At 38.3% G+C, this 16,723-nt stretch overlaps 1 protein-coding gene across 1 annotated transcript; it reads right to left on the reverse strand.

The window, feature by feature from the left end:
* Positions 1-5,626: 5,626 nt before the first annotated feature.
* OR51G1 (olfactory receptor family 51 subfamily G member 1) lies at positions 5,627-6,592 on the reverse strand. Its single transcript, NM_001391322.1, has one exon. The coding sequence runs from the start codon at positions 6,590-6,592 to the stop codon at positions 5,627-5,629; it is 966 nt and encodes a 321-aa protein (NP_001378251.1).
* Positions 6,593-16,723: the final 10,131 nt, after the last annotated feature.

Below are 16,723 nucleotides of genomic sequence, written 5' to 3' on the forward strand. Positions count from 1 at the left end.
CTGCTCTATGAAAGATATTAAGAGAATTAGAAGACAAGCCATAGACTGGGAGACAACATTTTCAAAAGACACATCTGATAAGAAAGACACATCATTCAATATATATCAAAGAACTCTAAAACTCAACAATGAGAAAACAATCAGAATAAAAAATGTCCCAAAGATCTTAACAGACACTTCACCAAAGAACACATACAGACAAGTAGATGACAAAATGCTCCACATCATGTATCATCAGGGAAATTCAAATTAAAACAATGACATACCACTATATACCTATTTCAACGGCCAAAAGCAGAAACACTGGCAACACTAAATTCTGGTGAGGATGGGTAGCAATAGGAACTCTCATACAGTGCTGGTAGGAATATGAAATGGTACAAAGATTTTGGAACCTAGTTTGTCATTTCTTGCAATACTAAACATACTCTTAACATAAGATCTAGCCATTGAGCTCCTTGGTATTTACCCAAAGGAGTTGAAGAGTTATGTTTACACAAAAATCTGCACACAAATGTTTACAGCAGCTTTATTCATAATTGCCAAAACTTGGAAGCAACCAAGATGTTTTCCAGTAGGTAAATGGACAAATAAAATATGGCACATCCAGAAAATTTAATGTTATTTAACATTAAAAATAAATGAGCTATTAAGCCATGAAGAAAAAAATGGAGGAAACTTAAATGCACATTACTAAGTGAAAGAAGCCAATCTGAAAAGACTACGCACTGTATGATTCCGAATATATGACACTCTGGCAAAGGCAAAACTAGAAACAGTAAAAAGATCAGTGGTTTCCAGAGGTTGGGATTGAGGGGAGGGATGAATAGGCAGAACACAGAGGAATTTTAGAACAGTGAAAATACACTGAAGGATACAAGAATAGTGGATACATGCAGTTACACATTTGTCCAAACTCATAAAATGCACAACACAAGAATGGACCCTTAGGTAAGCTATGGTCTTTGGGTGATTATGATGCGTTAGAGCAGATTCATCAGATGTAAGAAATATACCACTCTGGGGGATGTTGATAATGGGGAGGCCAAGCATGTGTGGAGCTAGAGGGTGTATGGAAAATCTCAGTAGCTTTCTTTCATTTGTGTAAACCTAAACCTGTTCTGAAAAAACTTCTTATAAATAAAAACAGAGCCATTTAAAACAAATTTGCATGTGTTGTGGTGAAGGCATTAATGAATCAGGTTATTCGAGGAATGAAAAGAGATTTTCTGATGAGGACAAGCCTTACCTCCCACTTCCCATAATAGTCAGGCAAACTCTCTAGATGCAGACAAGCAGCATCTACTTTTGACACATGCTTTTAGCAGAGACAGGGTTGGTGAGCTAAGATGAGGGAGATATTGAGGAATAGACAAGTCAGATTGTGGAGTCAGAGAATGTGGAAATCAAAGATGACCCCAAAAGACCAGGATAGGCTTTGGAATGCATCATTAGATCCGAAGAATGACAGACCTTGCTAAAGAATCAAGTTAAAAAAGGAATAGTGCTACTTTTTGGCAGTAGAACCCTTTTTTCTTTGAAATATCACATAAAATATGGATACAGTGATCTAATTAAAGAGAGCTCCAAAGCCCCATTAATTGTAACATCGATCACACTCACCTCCCCACCCACTATTGCTGTTAAAACCCTTCCCTGTGGTCCCAGAATATCCTGGAAAAGAGTTTTAAAAATCAATGGGCTAGGGAAACAGTTTCACTGAGGTTGGGATGGCTAAAAGTTATGGGACCTCCTTTATGAAGTAAACAATGAGGAGGACCAGGGGAAGCAAAATAAATGGTTGAAAATTTTCAGTGAGTGACTCTATAATCAAACCAGTGAGGATGTTCCTCCCACAGGGACATTTAATTCAGAATGAGAACTGGACAGGTACATCATACGGAACGGTTACTCAGTAAATGTTTTCAGATTTGATTTTGTTATCATAAAATGCAAAAAATGGAAGAATTTTCGCTTCATACTCTTGCACTCAGAATAACCCAGTATGGGGGGAGACAATCAAGATATGCTGTGCCTGGGGTGGCACCAAGGATCAGAGGGTGTACACAGGTAGCATTATCTGATTTGGAGGCCACTGGCTGACTGACCCTTGAGTGAAGGAACATAGATTCAGTGTCTAGGAATGGAGTCTACAAACACAATGGCTTCAATTTCAGTGGAAGGACTCCTGTGTATGATGTGGATAGGTGAAAGTGAGAAGAAACAGGGCAAGTCAAGCTCTATAGGAACAGAAAAACTGTGTTACTTTTCCCCTTTATGGCACTCATATTCAATGAAAGATTACGTTCAAATGGAGAAATAGTCGTTCCATGGAAAATCTGTCTGATAAAGAGGTTGCTCTGGAAAGGTTTCAGAAATGCAAAAGATCTGTCTAGATCAATCTGTCTAGAACCAATCAGCACATTCAAATGCATTTTTTGGTAACAACAAGCATTGGTGAGATGCAGAGTAACTGAACCATCATACATTGTTGGCGAGAATGTAGAATGGAATGTGATGTGGAGTCTACTGCACATGCGCACACACACAGATAAACAGACAAATGAGAACAAGTAAAAGTGGAAAAATCTGAAAAAGATTGGTAGATGTATCAATGTCAGTATTCTGGTTGCGATAGTATACTATGGTTTTGTAAAATGTTCCCACTGGGGAGAAACTGGAAAAAGCATGCAAAGGATCTCTCTGCATTATGTCTTATAATGGCATCTCAATTTCTACAATTATCTAATAAAAGTTTAAATAAAAATGTATTTTTGTGAAGTCTAGTGACAGAATCAGCTTTCTTTGATGTTACTTTTAAAAACCATATTATTTATGAATTTAATTCCAGTAGCTTTTCTATGACAGCTACAAAATCAATACGCATTGAGAAAAAAGGCAATTATGGGGAATATCTACTTTCTCAGGAACTGCGTTCCCTCTTCATGGAATAATATTGTACCTTTTCCTAGGAATTCTTCATTTTCACTCAGGAGCTTATCTACACTGCTTGCAAATAGCATTGGTCTATTGCATCCTTTTAAGATTCAGGCTGATGTGATACTATAAACTATGGGATTGAACAGAGGAACCCCCCGGCAGCCACATACCCCAGAACCAGGTGCATTACAAGAGACACCATTCTTCCAAATAGTGCAGAGCTGACAGTCCCTCTAGGAGATACAGAAGATAAGAACAGTGCAGAGGTGAGAAACACGTGCCCAGTGCCCATAGTCAGCTCCCAGGTACTCTCAGGCAGGCCACTGAATGCAAGATAAGGGCGTAAGCGGTGAGAATGAGGATAGTATCCATGTCTAAGCATGAAACCAGTTTCATTAGGCCATAAATGTAATTGATAATTATACCAGAACAGGCCAGGTTCATTTTATTCTGATTCAGACAGAAGGATGGGTCAGAGTCTTAACCCACAATAAACAAACCATCTTAGGAGGAAGGGTAGGGGTAGGATGAGAGTCAGGTTCCTGGCCCCAAACAGCAGTTCTACCTGTTGGGCTCTGGAGACACTGAACCATGAGGTGTATCTCAGTGAGAAAGAAATGACATCCTAGTGGCCAAGGCCATGGTAAGAACTGAAGGCTCCAAGAAGGAGAAGGTATAGAGGAAGAAGAGCTGATCAAATGAGTAGGTGTAGCAACATTACAGTGATTGAACCATAAGACAGTCAAGACACCAAGGAGGGTGGAAGAGGTCAAACCCAACTCAGGGGAAGCCAACAGGGCCAATAGTTGGTACATGGGCTCACATAGGTGACAGTCATACCTAATAATGTATACTATCATTGAGTTGCCCATGGAAGAGAGAAGATAGGGCTGACAAGACAGGCATACAACTTATCTGGACTTCCCACTAGAATGCAAATTGTGAGTTATGTACTGCCATTCATGGAGGACTCCATGATTTTGGCTCTGGAGAGAAATCTCAGAACTATTAGCTCAGCAGATGGAAGCATTGTCTGGATTTCTCCACTGGAGCATTATAATGAACAAATGGGAAATTGAACGAAATGAAAAAACAGTCTGGAAAAAAAGTTATACATATGTAATATTCTGTCATTACAATCATGAACATTGTTAGCTCCTCCTTCAGAACAGATTTCCTGCCCACTTCTGACCACCCTAATCACTCTGCTCTTTGTTTTCCTCATCAGTTCTGGGTGTTTGTTACTATGACATTCTTATTTCCTTTATAGTACTAGAATTTATACTGTCTTAGCCCATTCAGGCTGCTATAGCAGAACACCATAGACTGAGTGGCTTAAAGAACATTTATTTCTCACAGTTCAGAAGGTCGAGAAGTCCAACTTAGGTTCCAGCTGATTGGCTTCTTGGTGAGGGCTCTCTTTCTGGTTTGCAGACAGCTATCTTCTCTCTGTGTCCTCACATGTTGAAGAGAGAGAGATCATCTCTCTTGTGGTTCTTCTTATAAGGACACTAATCCTATTCATGAGAGCTCTACCTTCATTAATTATCTCCAAAGTCTTCACTTCAACATACCATCACACTGGAGATTAGACTTCAATATATGAATTTTGGGGGGACACCTTCAGTCCATAGCATGGACTTTTATTTTTCTTCCGTGTTCTGGCAGTTGCTTGTCCTACATCTTGCTTGATGTTGTAGGAAAGAGACAATAATGAAGAGAAGAACACAAAATGAAGAGAAACTATCTCTTCTCTTCAAGGAAAAATCTTAGCTAGGAAGATAAGACTGTATCCATTAATTTATCCATTGGTTCCCAAATGTGTTGATTTATTCAAACTATTTATGTTAAACCACTTTAAGCAAATCTCTCTCTATATGTATTCCTTTACATGTGTGTATGTATGCGTGTGTGTTGTTCAATGTGGCTGGACACAGATATGAGAGAAACATCTTGCAAAAAATATAAAATATGCATGCTTTTCTCTCTCTTTTTTAACCTAGTAATATACAGAATAACCAAAGAAAGAAATTAACTCCCTTGACTAGTTACTCAGATGGCGAGTGATTACTCTAAACCTCAATTACCTCTTTTGAGGCTTAGCTATGATTATTGTTGTGAAGTTTTTCCAACTGAATACCTTCCCTCAAACTTCTGGGGCATCTTCTCCTTTTCTTAACTTTGTAGCTATGTGCTTAGGAAGCACTCTCATGAAAAGTCATTAACTGGGGTGTGGGTGTGTGTAAATCTAGAAAAATGATAATTATAATAAAGTAACATAAAATAAATACATTTAAAAAATGTAAATCACTGATCAGATTCCACTGCCCAGAGGAATGAAAGATGAAACTTGTGTACTCTTGAATTTTTTCAAATAATAATAGTTAATATTTGTTGAGAATTGTTATGAGTCAAGCACTGTGTAAGAGATTTACATGAATTATCTCATTTAATCTTCACAATATCCCTATGAGGAAGGTGTTTTAATTATTTCCATACTCGTTCTGCAATTGAGGAAACTAAAGAACAGAGAAGTAGGTAATTTTTACCAAGGTCACACATGAAATATGTTGCATAGTTAATTGCCTTTTTGTTGATAGTTGGGAGTTTATTATTTTGCACAGCATGGCTGAAACCAAAAATATCTATGGGCTTTATGCCCAAAACTTCCTCCCTTCACCTTAAACTAATCCTGCCAAAAACACGTAAGTGATTTTATAAACTCAAACTTCTTAACGATGCGTTGGCGGATTTGCTTGGTCTTGATGCTGTAGACAATGGGGTTCATGAGAGGTGGTACCAGCAGATACACATAAGACATGAGGATGTGTACAATGCGGGGCAGATGTTCACCAAAGCGGTGCACAAGAGACAAGCCAATAATGGGGATGTAGAAGAGTAACACAGCACAAATGTGGGAGACACAGGTGTTGAGGGCCCAAAGTCGCTCCTGGCGGGAGGCAATGCTTACTATGGTGCGGAGGATAAGAGCATAGGAGAGGAAGATGAGCAGTGAGTCCACACCTACAGTGCAGGCCACAACAGAGAGCCCATAGATGTGATTGACAATGATGCTAGAGCAGGCCAGCTTCATGATCTCTAGGTGCAGACAATATGCGTGGGCCAGCACATGGGAGCGGCAGTACCGAAAACGCTTAAGAAGGAATGGCAGGGGGAGGATGAGCAGGGCACTTCTAAGCACTGAACTCAGTCCCATCTTGACAACACGTGTAGGTGTCAAGACAGTGGAGTAACGCAGTGGGTTGCAGATGGCCACATAGCGGTCAATGGACATGGACAATAGAACTGAAGACTCCACTAGAGACAAGGTATGGATGAAGAAGAGCTGAGTGAAGCAGGCAGGGATGCCAATCTCTCTGGCATCAAACCAGAAGATGCCTAGCACGGTGGGCAGTGTAGAAAGGCAAAGGCCCAAATCTGTGAGGGCCAACATGGCCAAGAAATAGTACATGGGTTCATGGAGGGTGACATCAGTACGGATGAAGTGAAGGATAGTAAGATTTCCTACAATAACTGTCAAGTAGATGGAGCAGAAGGGGATAGAGATCCAGCCATGGAGATCTTGAAGACCTTGAAAGCCCGTCAGGAAGAAAGTAGCTTTGTGGAGGCTGTTATTATAGAGGATTATCATAGTTTTACAATCTTGGATTCGCCAATCTGCAATATACAATGGTATTCCTGGAGAGTGACAGGACTGAATTCTCACTCTTCTTCTATGTGTCCTGGGACCAGTGGAGTCATGAAGGCTCAGCAGATGAAACAAGAAAGAATCTGGGGACGTGATCTATTAGCGTTTTCTGGATGGTCTAAGAAAAGGATTTTTATAGGTGATTTCTGTCATCCGTGGATGCCACGTGATTGAGCCTTATGGTGCTATGTCCACTAGTGTTGGTCTCTCAGTGGTTTAACGAGGTAACCTCAGATGGCGCGTTTTTCACGTGTTCATTCCTGAAAAATAAATCTCCAAGTCAATCACCAAAGCATTCAGAATACATATCATATAAATGGGGAGTCAGTACTGAACACCATTTTCCTTAATTATCTACTAGGATCAGGTGCATATCATGTGCATTCAAATGTATTTGTAGGTTGGCTAGGGATTGTGTTTCATTACCCAATGCCTAGCCTGCAGGAGAATGCAGAAGAAGCATTGAGTAAATATTTGTTGAATTCCTTGAACCTGTAACTTGTGATCAGAGTGATGTCTTTCTTGAATCTACATAAAAGCTTTTGGTGGCTGAGGAGGCAGATGGTGGTGTGCAAATCTGAAGTCTGGAGCTGAGAATGTCTGAGAAGAAGCAGGGTCTTCAGAAAACAAATGATTCTGGAAAAGGGTGCTTTTAGGCTTAGTTCTGAGAGATACCAGGAGAGATGCGTGTTTCCAACATCAAGGTGGTTAAGCTGGGGCTAGATGTAGAGATGGGGATGCATAAGAGGTATTCATCAGATCTGAAACAGGAATGAGAAAGAGAAACCTAAAACGGCCAGGAAAATCCCCTAATCTTTAGCTTACAATGAGGAAATTATTCTTAAGGCTTTCAGAATGAGCTGTGCCTCTGGGACTTGGATCAATATGACACACAACAGTAGGTCTGTCCCTATAAAACCTGAACTGGGCTCTCCTTTTCTTCTGCCTTTGGAATTTTTATTCAATTACGTTTATTGCAAGCCACACTCTAATGGATTCTATGTATATTAATATGGTGTGACTAGTATAGTGTTTATCACATGCATACAAAGCTTAATACAGCCAATACTTATTTTAAATGTTATGTGCCTGTCATCTTCCTAAGTGTCTAATGTATCTTATGTCATTCAACTCTCACAATAATCAAATGAGATAGGTTCTATTCTAAGGAGCATATTACGGATGAGAAAACTGTGGCACAGAGATATTTCAGAGCAAGTAATGGTTGAAGATGGAATTCAAACCCTGGAAGCATACTCCAAAGTCTATATTATTGTCCTATGTAGTATTTCTTCCTTTTACTACATAGCATTTTAGCTCTTACAAAAGTCAGACAATTAAAAATTAATCAATTAAAAGACAAAACAAAACTGTAATTCTCATATGTTGGCACAGTTATGGATAGTTATTTCCATTATATTCATAAAAGATGGACCAGGATGGATAACAATAGAAAGAAAACGCATTTTGGGGACTGAGTTCAGTTTGGGGCATGCTGAATGTAAGCTTAAAATGGGACTCCTGGGGAGAGTGTCTAGAGGATATTCTGTGTAGTGAGCTCTGGTTTGAGTGAGGGCTTGAAGTACAGGACGGCTCCCATGAATATGGAGAAACTTGCTAGTAGATGCTGTGTGACAAGGAAAGACAAGAGCTCAGTTCATCACACTGGAGAATATTTTAAATAATAGTAGAACATAAAATTAGAGCTAAAAGAGAGACAGAGAGCAGAGAATCAGAGAAACAGTATGAAAATGTAGTGTATAATATCACTAAATTCAAGTCATTAATGTTGACTACAAAAAAGAGATAAAGGAGGATGAGAGTTTATAAAAAGGCATTGCACTTATGATGCTGAGGTCATCATTGATTTTTCAAGGGACATTTTAATAGATTGGAGAAAGATTATGAAGGCTTAAATGATCAGTGGGTGAGGAGGAAAAAGAGTGTACTTTATTTGTAATTTTTCTCCAAGAGAAAATCTATATGATGAACAAGGATATCAAACAATTTTAAGGACGAGAGACGGGAAGTTGAGGGTACTTTTTCAAAAGGCTTTTTTTTTCTCAGTAAGGTACAGGGACATTGAAGGACTGAGGATAAAGAAAGAAGAAAAGTCCATACCCAGCTTTTGCCATTCACACTTCAAATCAAAACAAGTAAAAATAAGAAAATAATGCAATAATTACTATAATAATAAATTCTCTCTTGTTTTATGATTCCAAAGGAGAAAGAGAAAGAGAATATAAAGAGTTGCAGAAAGAAAAGAGGGAAAATGAAGAAGAGAGGTGAAGACTTGGAAAGAAGATGGGCTGTGAAGGAAAAAAGGACTATCATAGGATTTGGAGATGCACTGTGGGTGGAATAGGCAACAGTGCAATCTTGCTCTGATATTGAGAGAGAATGGCAAGAGAACTTTGAAAAGGAATGATAACAAAAAAGGGGAAAAAAATCCATTGATTAAGAGGAAATGTAATCAAGAGTTTAAGTACATGTGTGGCTTCTCAGCCAGCAGACTCACAGTGAATCTGGTTTCCATCCACAGCACACTGAGCCATTTCAGAGAGATTGCAGAACAGAAGAAACACTTTGAGGTCATCTATTTCACTAATCTACCTCCAGATAGGGAAGGATCATTCTTCCTGCTTAGTGGGAATTTTCATCCATAGTACCCTATCCCAGTTATTAGCTCTCCTTCCAAGTATATTCCTCGAATATTATATTTTGGGTAGGGGTAAGAGGCAAGTGTGCCAGGTATGGAGATGCAAAAAAAAGACCAAAGCAAATTATAACTAGCACTGCAGAGATGAGATTTCTGTGTCACTAGAGCCTTGCAACTCTGGCACAGATTTGGAATCTAATAAAGTTTGCTGAACAAATGCATGAATGAAAGGATTAAAAAAAAGATGAGAAGCAGTAGAGATTAAATAAAATAATATTTAGTGCAGCAGCTCCACATTTTCTTCTCAAAGGCACTCACCTCCCGATTAATGGATCAGAGAGGTGTCGGCTGATTCCTCCACTAGACTAGGTCATACACCCTTGATCCTCCCTTCAGCTCTAATTTATTAGGATAATGGGATGTCATCCAGGTGTCTATGGCAGAAACAGAGGAGAGATGTGCTGAGCAGTGATTTCAATGACTCCCTCTGATCCTTATTCCTCATATAATTGCACACAAAGGTGCTTTAATATCCTTCACATCTACGTAGGTGACAGTCAGCAAAATTACTCCCAAGGACAATTGTGACCTTATATTAGCATAAAGCTTGATTGTTCCAAAGCACTGTTAAATCCATTTTAACATTTAATTATCATAATACAATTTAAGGCAAAAAAGGTAAAGATTACAATTTCAATTTTAAAGATAAAGAAACTAATGCTCTGAATATGAGAAAAGAGATGAGAGGCAGCAAGAATTAAACCAAGTGATTAAATTAACTTTTACAACATCACACACGGTGAAAAAGCTAGGACTAAAACCCCAGGCCTCCCATCCCCAGTGCATCTGCCTCTCAAAACTTCCTTAACTAATTTGAAGTGGGGATTTAGCAAGTCGCTAAGACTGAGAGCTCGGTGCGTGGTCCTGGTTATATGTACCCCAGTTATTTCTGTGTTCCTGGCTGTTTCTATGATTCTCCTTATATTGCATACCTGAGCACCAATGGCTGGAGAGAAAAGGACTTGGAGTGCATACTTCCAGTCAGAACTCAGAATAGTTGATAGCTCGGCTACAAGAATATTCCCTGCTTAAAACACAGGGTCCTTTTGAAGAGCCCAACAGCTTATCTCCAGAGGCCTCTGCTGAGGCTGAGAATTCCCTGAAGAGTTCTCAAGACTCTGAGCTGAGGAAGGAGCCCATGAGAGGCTGAGAAACCCCAATCCTGTATGTGGGCAAGGGATATCTTCAAGATATTAGGATGTTTCTAGTTAAGGATTTCATTTTCTGAAACTGTACGAGAAAGGCATAGCTAGGCCTGGAAAGCAGTATTGCAAGAGAGTGTTTTGCTTCAGATTCAGATAAAAGACAAAATTGATTTCAACCTTATCTCTGATACTTTCTAACCATGTGATCATGCCAACCTAGGACGAATTACTTAATCTCTAAGAGAGATTATTTCCTTATATTTCAAAAATGGAATATCTCGACTCTATTTTTATACAAACCCTAGTACTATCAGGCATTCTCACAGGTTTGAGTCAACTGCTAGTGTAACTTGGTTTGAGTTTAGGGAGAAGGAAGGTCCTCCTTGGCCTTCAGTCTTAAACTATAGGTTTCTCAATTACTTTTAGCCATTCCTTGTGTTTTCTCCCTCGTACATATGTGGTTGGGTCATAATTCAGAAACTTGTACCCAATGCCAGTTTAATACTTTCAAATAGTTCATCAACCCATTTTAACTATCAACATCTCTATCAAGAGTTCTTCCAGAATTGGTTTAAACAACTGGAGGAGACACCTGAACCGCATAGCTGATATTTAATGGATTCTCAGTAAATAACATTATTCAAATAATTAACTGAGTGACCATGATTCTAGTTTGTCAAGAAAGGGCCTAATTTACACTTATTGTCTTGGTTTACCAACCAGTTTGGAATTGGGAACCAGTCCCCTATTTTTTGTTTTATCACAAAGTGTTGTAAACAACTATAGTACAATGGCTGGGATGGGTTGCTGGATCTTCACTTTGTACTTCAAGTTTCTGCTACAATTTCACCCAATGGTCTGTGTGATACATGTGTAGTGATCACAGTTCCTACTTTAACACATTTCTAAATCTGAAAGATGGCCAGTAGTGTCCATCTTTCTTTTCTTGACTTTTTCCAATGCAATATTAGCAAAGTTGCAAAGATAGCAGGCAGGGTCATCACTGATAAAATTAAATTCACTGGTGTACAAGCATGTAGATAGAGCTACCTCCCTCCAGGTTCTCTTGGTCTGGGAGGTGTATTTGATGATGCTACTCCTTCCAGATACTTCTTTTTTTAACCAATCACTTAGGTTTCTTCTTGTGCCAAAGCCTGTGAAGTAAAAATGAAACCACTGGCCTGCCAGTAGCCTGTGTCAATAGGAAATAATTTGATTAAGTGAACCACCCCAAAATGTTCAGGAAATAAAGACAGATGCATGCTTAGTGTTTATCATTTCTTATAATGGTATAATTTACTTCATTGTTTGATAGCCTTATTTTTAATAAGCCCATTGGCAGCAAAGACTCTAAAAAGTGAAATTTCACAGTTTAATTTTAAATTCTCTATTTCTCTTTCTCAGGAAATTTGATAATGTATTTATAACTTGAAAAAAAATTTATCAATATACGCCATCCACAGGGTTGTCAAATTGATGTAATTGATCACATGACAACCAGAAGAAAAAACAATATCATTCACTTCAAAATGCTAAAAGTTGTGTGAATTCTCCTAAAAACACTGCATCTAACTGTGGTAATTTACCATACACAGCTCTTGAAGATAGATTTCAAACTATATATTCATGATTTTTCATATAGATTAAATAACTGTTCATTCAAATTGTTTGTATTCCCTTTTTATTAGAAGTTGTCCAGTCATTGTGAAAAGGGAAGGGATAGCTGTGACAGTTTTGGGTCCATTAGTAGAAGGTAAATTATGTTCCTTTCAAATCACTAATCAGATGTGTCAGACAAAATAATCAATATGCTTCCAACTTTTTGACTTTTATTTATTTTTTCCAGCTTTACTGAGATATAACTGACATAGAACATTGTGTAAGCTTCAGGTATGCAGTGTGTTGATTTGACACACTTATGTATTGCAAAATGATTACCACCACAGCGTTAGCTAGTACTTTCATTATGTCACATAATTACAATTACTTTTTTGTGGTGAGAACATTTAAGATCCTCAAAAATGTTAAGATCCTTAAATGATCCTCTCTTAAGAGCATTCAAGTTCTGATACATAATTGTTAACTATAGTCACAGTACTGTACATTAGATCCTCAGAAATTATTCCTCTTCTAACTGGAGGTTTGTACCCTTTGACCAACATCTCCCCATTTCCCCACCCCCTACTCTAGCTCCTGGTAACCACCATTCTACTCTGTTTCTGTGAGTTCAGTTTTTTCAGATTCCACACGTATGTAATATCACACAGTATTTGCCCTTCTCTGTCTGGCTTATCTCACTTAGCATAATGCCCTCAACGTCCATCCATGTTGTCACAAGTTGCAGGGTTTCCTTCTTTCTCCTGGAAGAATAATATTCCACATCTTTATCCATTCATCCATTGATGGACACTTAAGTTGCTTCCATATCTTGGCTATTGTGACTAATACTGCAATAAACATGGAAGTAGAGATGTCTCTTTGATATCCTGAAGCGGCATGCTGGATCACATGGAGTTCTATTTTTAACTATTTGAAGAAGCTCCGCACTATTTTCCATAGTGGCTGTACCAATTTACATTCTTACCAACAGTGCACAAAGGTTCCCTTTTCTTCATATCCTCACCAGCACTTATTAGCTCTTGTCTTTTTGATGATAGCCATCCTAACAGGTGTGAGGTAATATCTCATGGTGGTTCTGATTGTATTTCCCTGACAATTAGTGATGCTGAGAACCTTTTCATGTACCTGTTGGACATTTGTATGTCTTCTTGGAAAAATGTTCATTCAGTTCCTCTGCCTAGTTTTTAATAAGGTTGTTTGTTTTTGTTATTGAGTTATGTGGGTTCTTTACACATTTTGGATATTAATCACTTATTAGACATATGGTTTGAAAATATTTTCTCACGTTGTGCTGGCTGCCTCTCATTTGTTGATTGTCTCTTTTGCTGTGCAGAAGCTTTTTAACTTGATGTAGTCCCACTTCTTGACTTTGTTTTGTTGCCATTTGGGGGAATCTGCAGTGATGCTTTCCCATCAGCACGTGGGCAGACTTCCTGATGGTGTTCACAATGCTGTCAGCAGGGACCGTGTCCCTTTAATGCTCTCCCAGGATTTTATCTGCCGCTTTCCTGATCTCTTCTCTCTCTCCAGTCACAGGCCTCCTTTTTTAATTTTTTAAATTTTATTTATTTATTTTATTTAGTACTCCAGATGCTATGAGAGGAATGAGTCTCTTTGGCGGAGTCCTGCACATCTGGGGAAGCTGGGCACTCACTCACCTGCTCTCCCTTCCCCCGTCAGGAGAAATCAAGAACTGAGAAGGTCTCTCTTAGCCCTAAACTTTGCTGCCATGGGGAGGAGTGATGAGGATAAAGTCAAGCTGTTCCTCTTACATACTCCAGTGCTTCTAAACTCCCATTTTTTTGATGCAACAGAGTGCTGCAACTTCTCCTCTTTAAATCTACCATAAAGGCTCTTTCATCCGTGAGTGACTACCCAGTCAATGTTTTCTTAGTACTACCAGGCCAAGGCTGGGAGGGGCTGGTACTTGTTCATAGGTTCTTGCAGAGACCACAGCCAGTATCGAGGTCTGTCTACCTATTACCCGATGCACAGGTGGGCGCGACTTCTCCCATCTTCCTTGGCACATGGTGCTGGATGCCACACCTCCCACAGAGGCACTTTTGTTCATGGATGGATACTTAATTTTTGTTGTGTGTGTCGGGGGAGGGGGAAGGGTGAGAAAAAAAAGACATCTTATGCTGCCGTAATGTTGATGTCACTCCAAAAAATCAATCATCTGTATAAGTTGTTTAATTATATTATTTAAATGCATGATTCAAAATAAAGTTTTTGAACATTTATTCTGTCCAAATTTTATTCTGTAAAACTCCTGATCTTACTGTGAATGTTATTTTGACATCAGTTAAGAAGCTTAACATTAGAGATACATTTTTTTAATGCAGAGATGATATACATTCATACTTTGTTACAAGACAGCAGTGTGGTAAAAACAATGTTCTTGTGAAATTAAGGAACTTTTTGTTCAGAAATGTACTTGGAATGATTGTGGTACAAACATTACTCATGATTCCATCCAGGCAATTCTTCCTGTCTATTTTCTTTTTCCATACACATTTAGAGTAACTGAATTGGGAAATTTTTGAGACAAAGTTGATGTTTAAGTAAAAAACTAAAACTTCAGGACTGTAGTGTGCGCTTTCTCTCCTGCTGATCTTCTTCAATCAAGTTTTAAAAATAAGTAAGCCTCTAAAGGAGTGCTTAGTAAACCAGCTTAATTTGGTATAGCAGATGTGAATATACACTTTTCAGAGCTCACTTGAAGAAGTAATTTATTCCCCAGCTGCAAGAAGTGTGGTTAGCTGAAGAGCACTTCAGGGCCTATGTCCAATTTCCAGCAAAAGTCACAATCTTCTTGGGGTGACCCAATAGTGAAGAAGTGGTGGTATAAGTACTTGGCCCTTTCTGATGGATGAAGAACTCCTCTATCGAGCAGATTTTGCTCTGGAGCTCCCATTTGGCCTGACAGGGATCTATGAATCATGAATCATGGTCAAATGACTCCCCTTACCCAATCCTGGTGTTGCCCCTTCTCCTTCACACATTCAAACTCTTTGTATACTAAATCTGTTTTAGCATCTGCTTCCCAGAGAACCCAAACTATATTTTTTTAACGTATCTTGTTCAAAGTAGGTTAGATATCTTTAATAAAAGTATTGAAAAATTGGAATATAAAAAAATTCAGCTTTAGGGGCTGGCCCAGTGGTGTAGTGGTTAAGTTCACATGCTCTGCTTTGGGAGCCCAGAGTTCATGGATTCAGATTCTAGGCACTCATCTACACACCGCTCATCAAGCCATGCTATGGCAGTGCCCCACATATAAAATAGAGGGAGATTGGCAACAGATGTTAGCTCAGGACCAATCTTCCTCACACACAAGCAAAAAATTATCTTTGATGTGGAAACGGAAATTATTTGCTATCCAAAGCTGGCAAATAGAGCTTGTGCATGGATCTAGATTACTTCAGTGTTTGAAAATAGTTTTTGCTTAAAACTATTTTACTGGCCAATCAATATACTAAAACCATTTGCCAATTAATATATATTTCTTATGCATATGAAATATGTATATATCAGTATGAAACATGTATGTAATTATGTATATAATTATGAAATATGGATATATAATGGCATTTATTTTTGCAGTTCTGTTTATCCTCAAAAGTGTCTAATTATTAACTTTAAATGTTTTAATTTAAATAAAAGTTAATGTGTCTAAGTTAATAAATTAGACAAACTAACACAAAGTATGTTTAGACAAAATTAGAAATAATAAAGTGTAAGCTGAGAAATATTATCAAAAAAACACGTAGTATAAAGATAAATGGATACATATTTGCCAAAGAGAGAGAGACTATTGTATGCCTGAGTTATGTGAGAAATGTAAATGTTGTTCAATAGCAGGTATTCTATCAACATATATGTCAGTATGACTGTATGAGTGTGGAGAGAATATGAGACGGGGTTTGAAAAGGGTTCCCAACCATTGCTGAGAGCCTGTGTGAACTATTGGCATTTAGTTTCTGGATTGTTAAAAATCCTGCAGTCAGCAGCCATTCCCATCTGGTGTTTTCCTGACTCAAATGCAGGTAGCGCATCTTTTCAGGAACACTGTTGGCTGTTGATACTAGTTGCCTGAAGGGCTAGAGGATTTACTCATGTCTGAGGAGACAACAGAGGAAGAGGAAAAGAAGATACAACAAACAAAAGAAAAAAAAAAGTAACACGCATTCATGTTAAATGCATATGTGGGCTATATCACTATATGTAAGGAAATTAAATACATTATTATAATAAATCCATTAGACTGAGAAAGTTGAGGCAGCAAAGTTATGCAGCTGTTAAAATGCTTCTCTTTTAAAACAAGCACATTTACAGGCTGAGAACGGGTAGCTATTAGTATGAAGATTGAAAAAAACAGGAAAAATATAGAAGGTGCAGCAAGGTCTCTGAAAAGGCAGAAAGACATGGGATTTACTTTTTAGAGTTTGGGTTAAATTTTGATAGAGATGAGTGGCATTCTTCTTAGGTAGAGGAAGGGATAAGTTGGTAGAATATGTATAGAAGGCTTCAGGTCAGACGGTAAAAAAGGGAGTAATTCATGTTTCATTGTCTTTAAATGAAGAAACA

Source organism: Equus caballus, chromosome 7 (genome assembly GCF_041296265.1).
Source record: "Equus caballus isolate H_3958 breed thoroughbred chromosome 7, TB-T2T, whole genome shotgun sequence".
Lineage (NCBI taxonomy): Eukaryota > Metazoa > Chordata > Mammalia > Perissodactyla > Equidae > Equus > Equus caballus.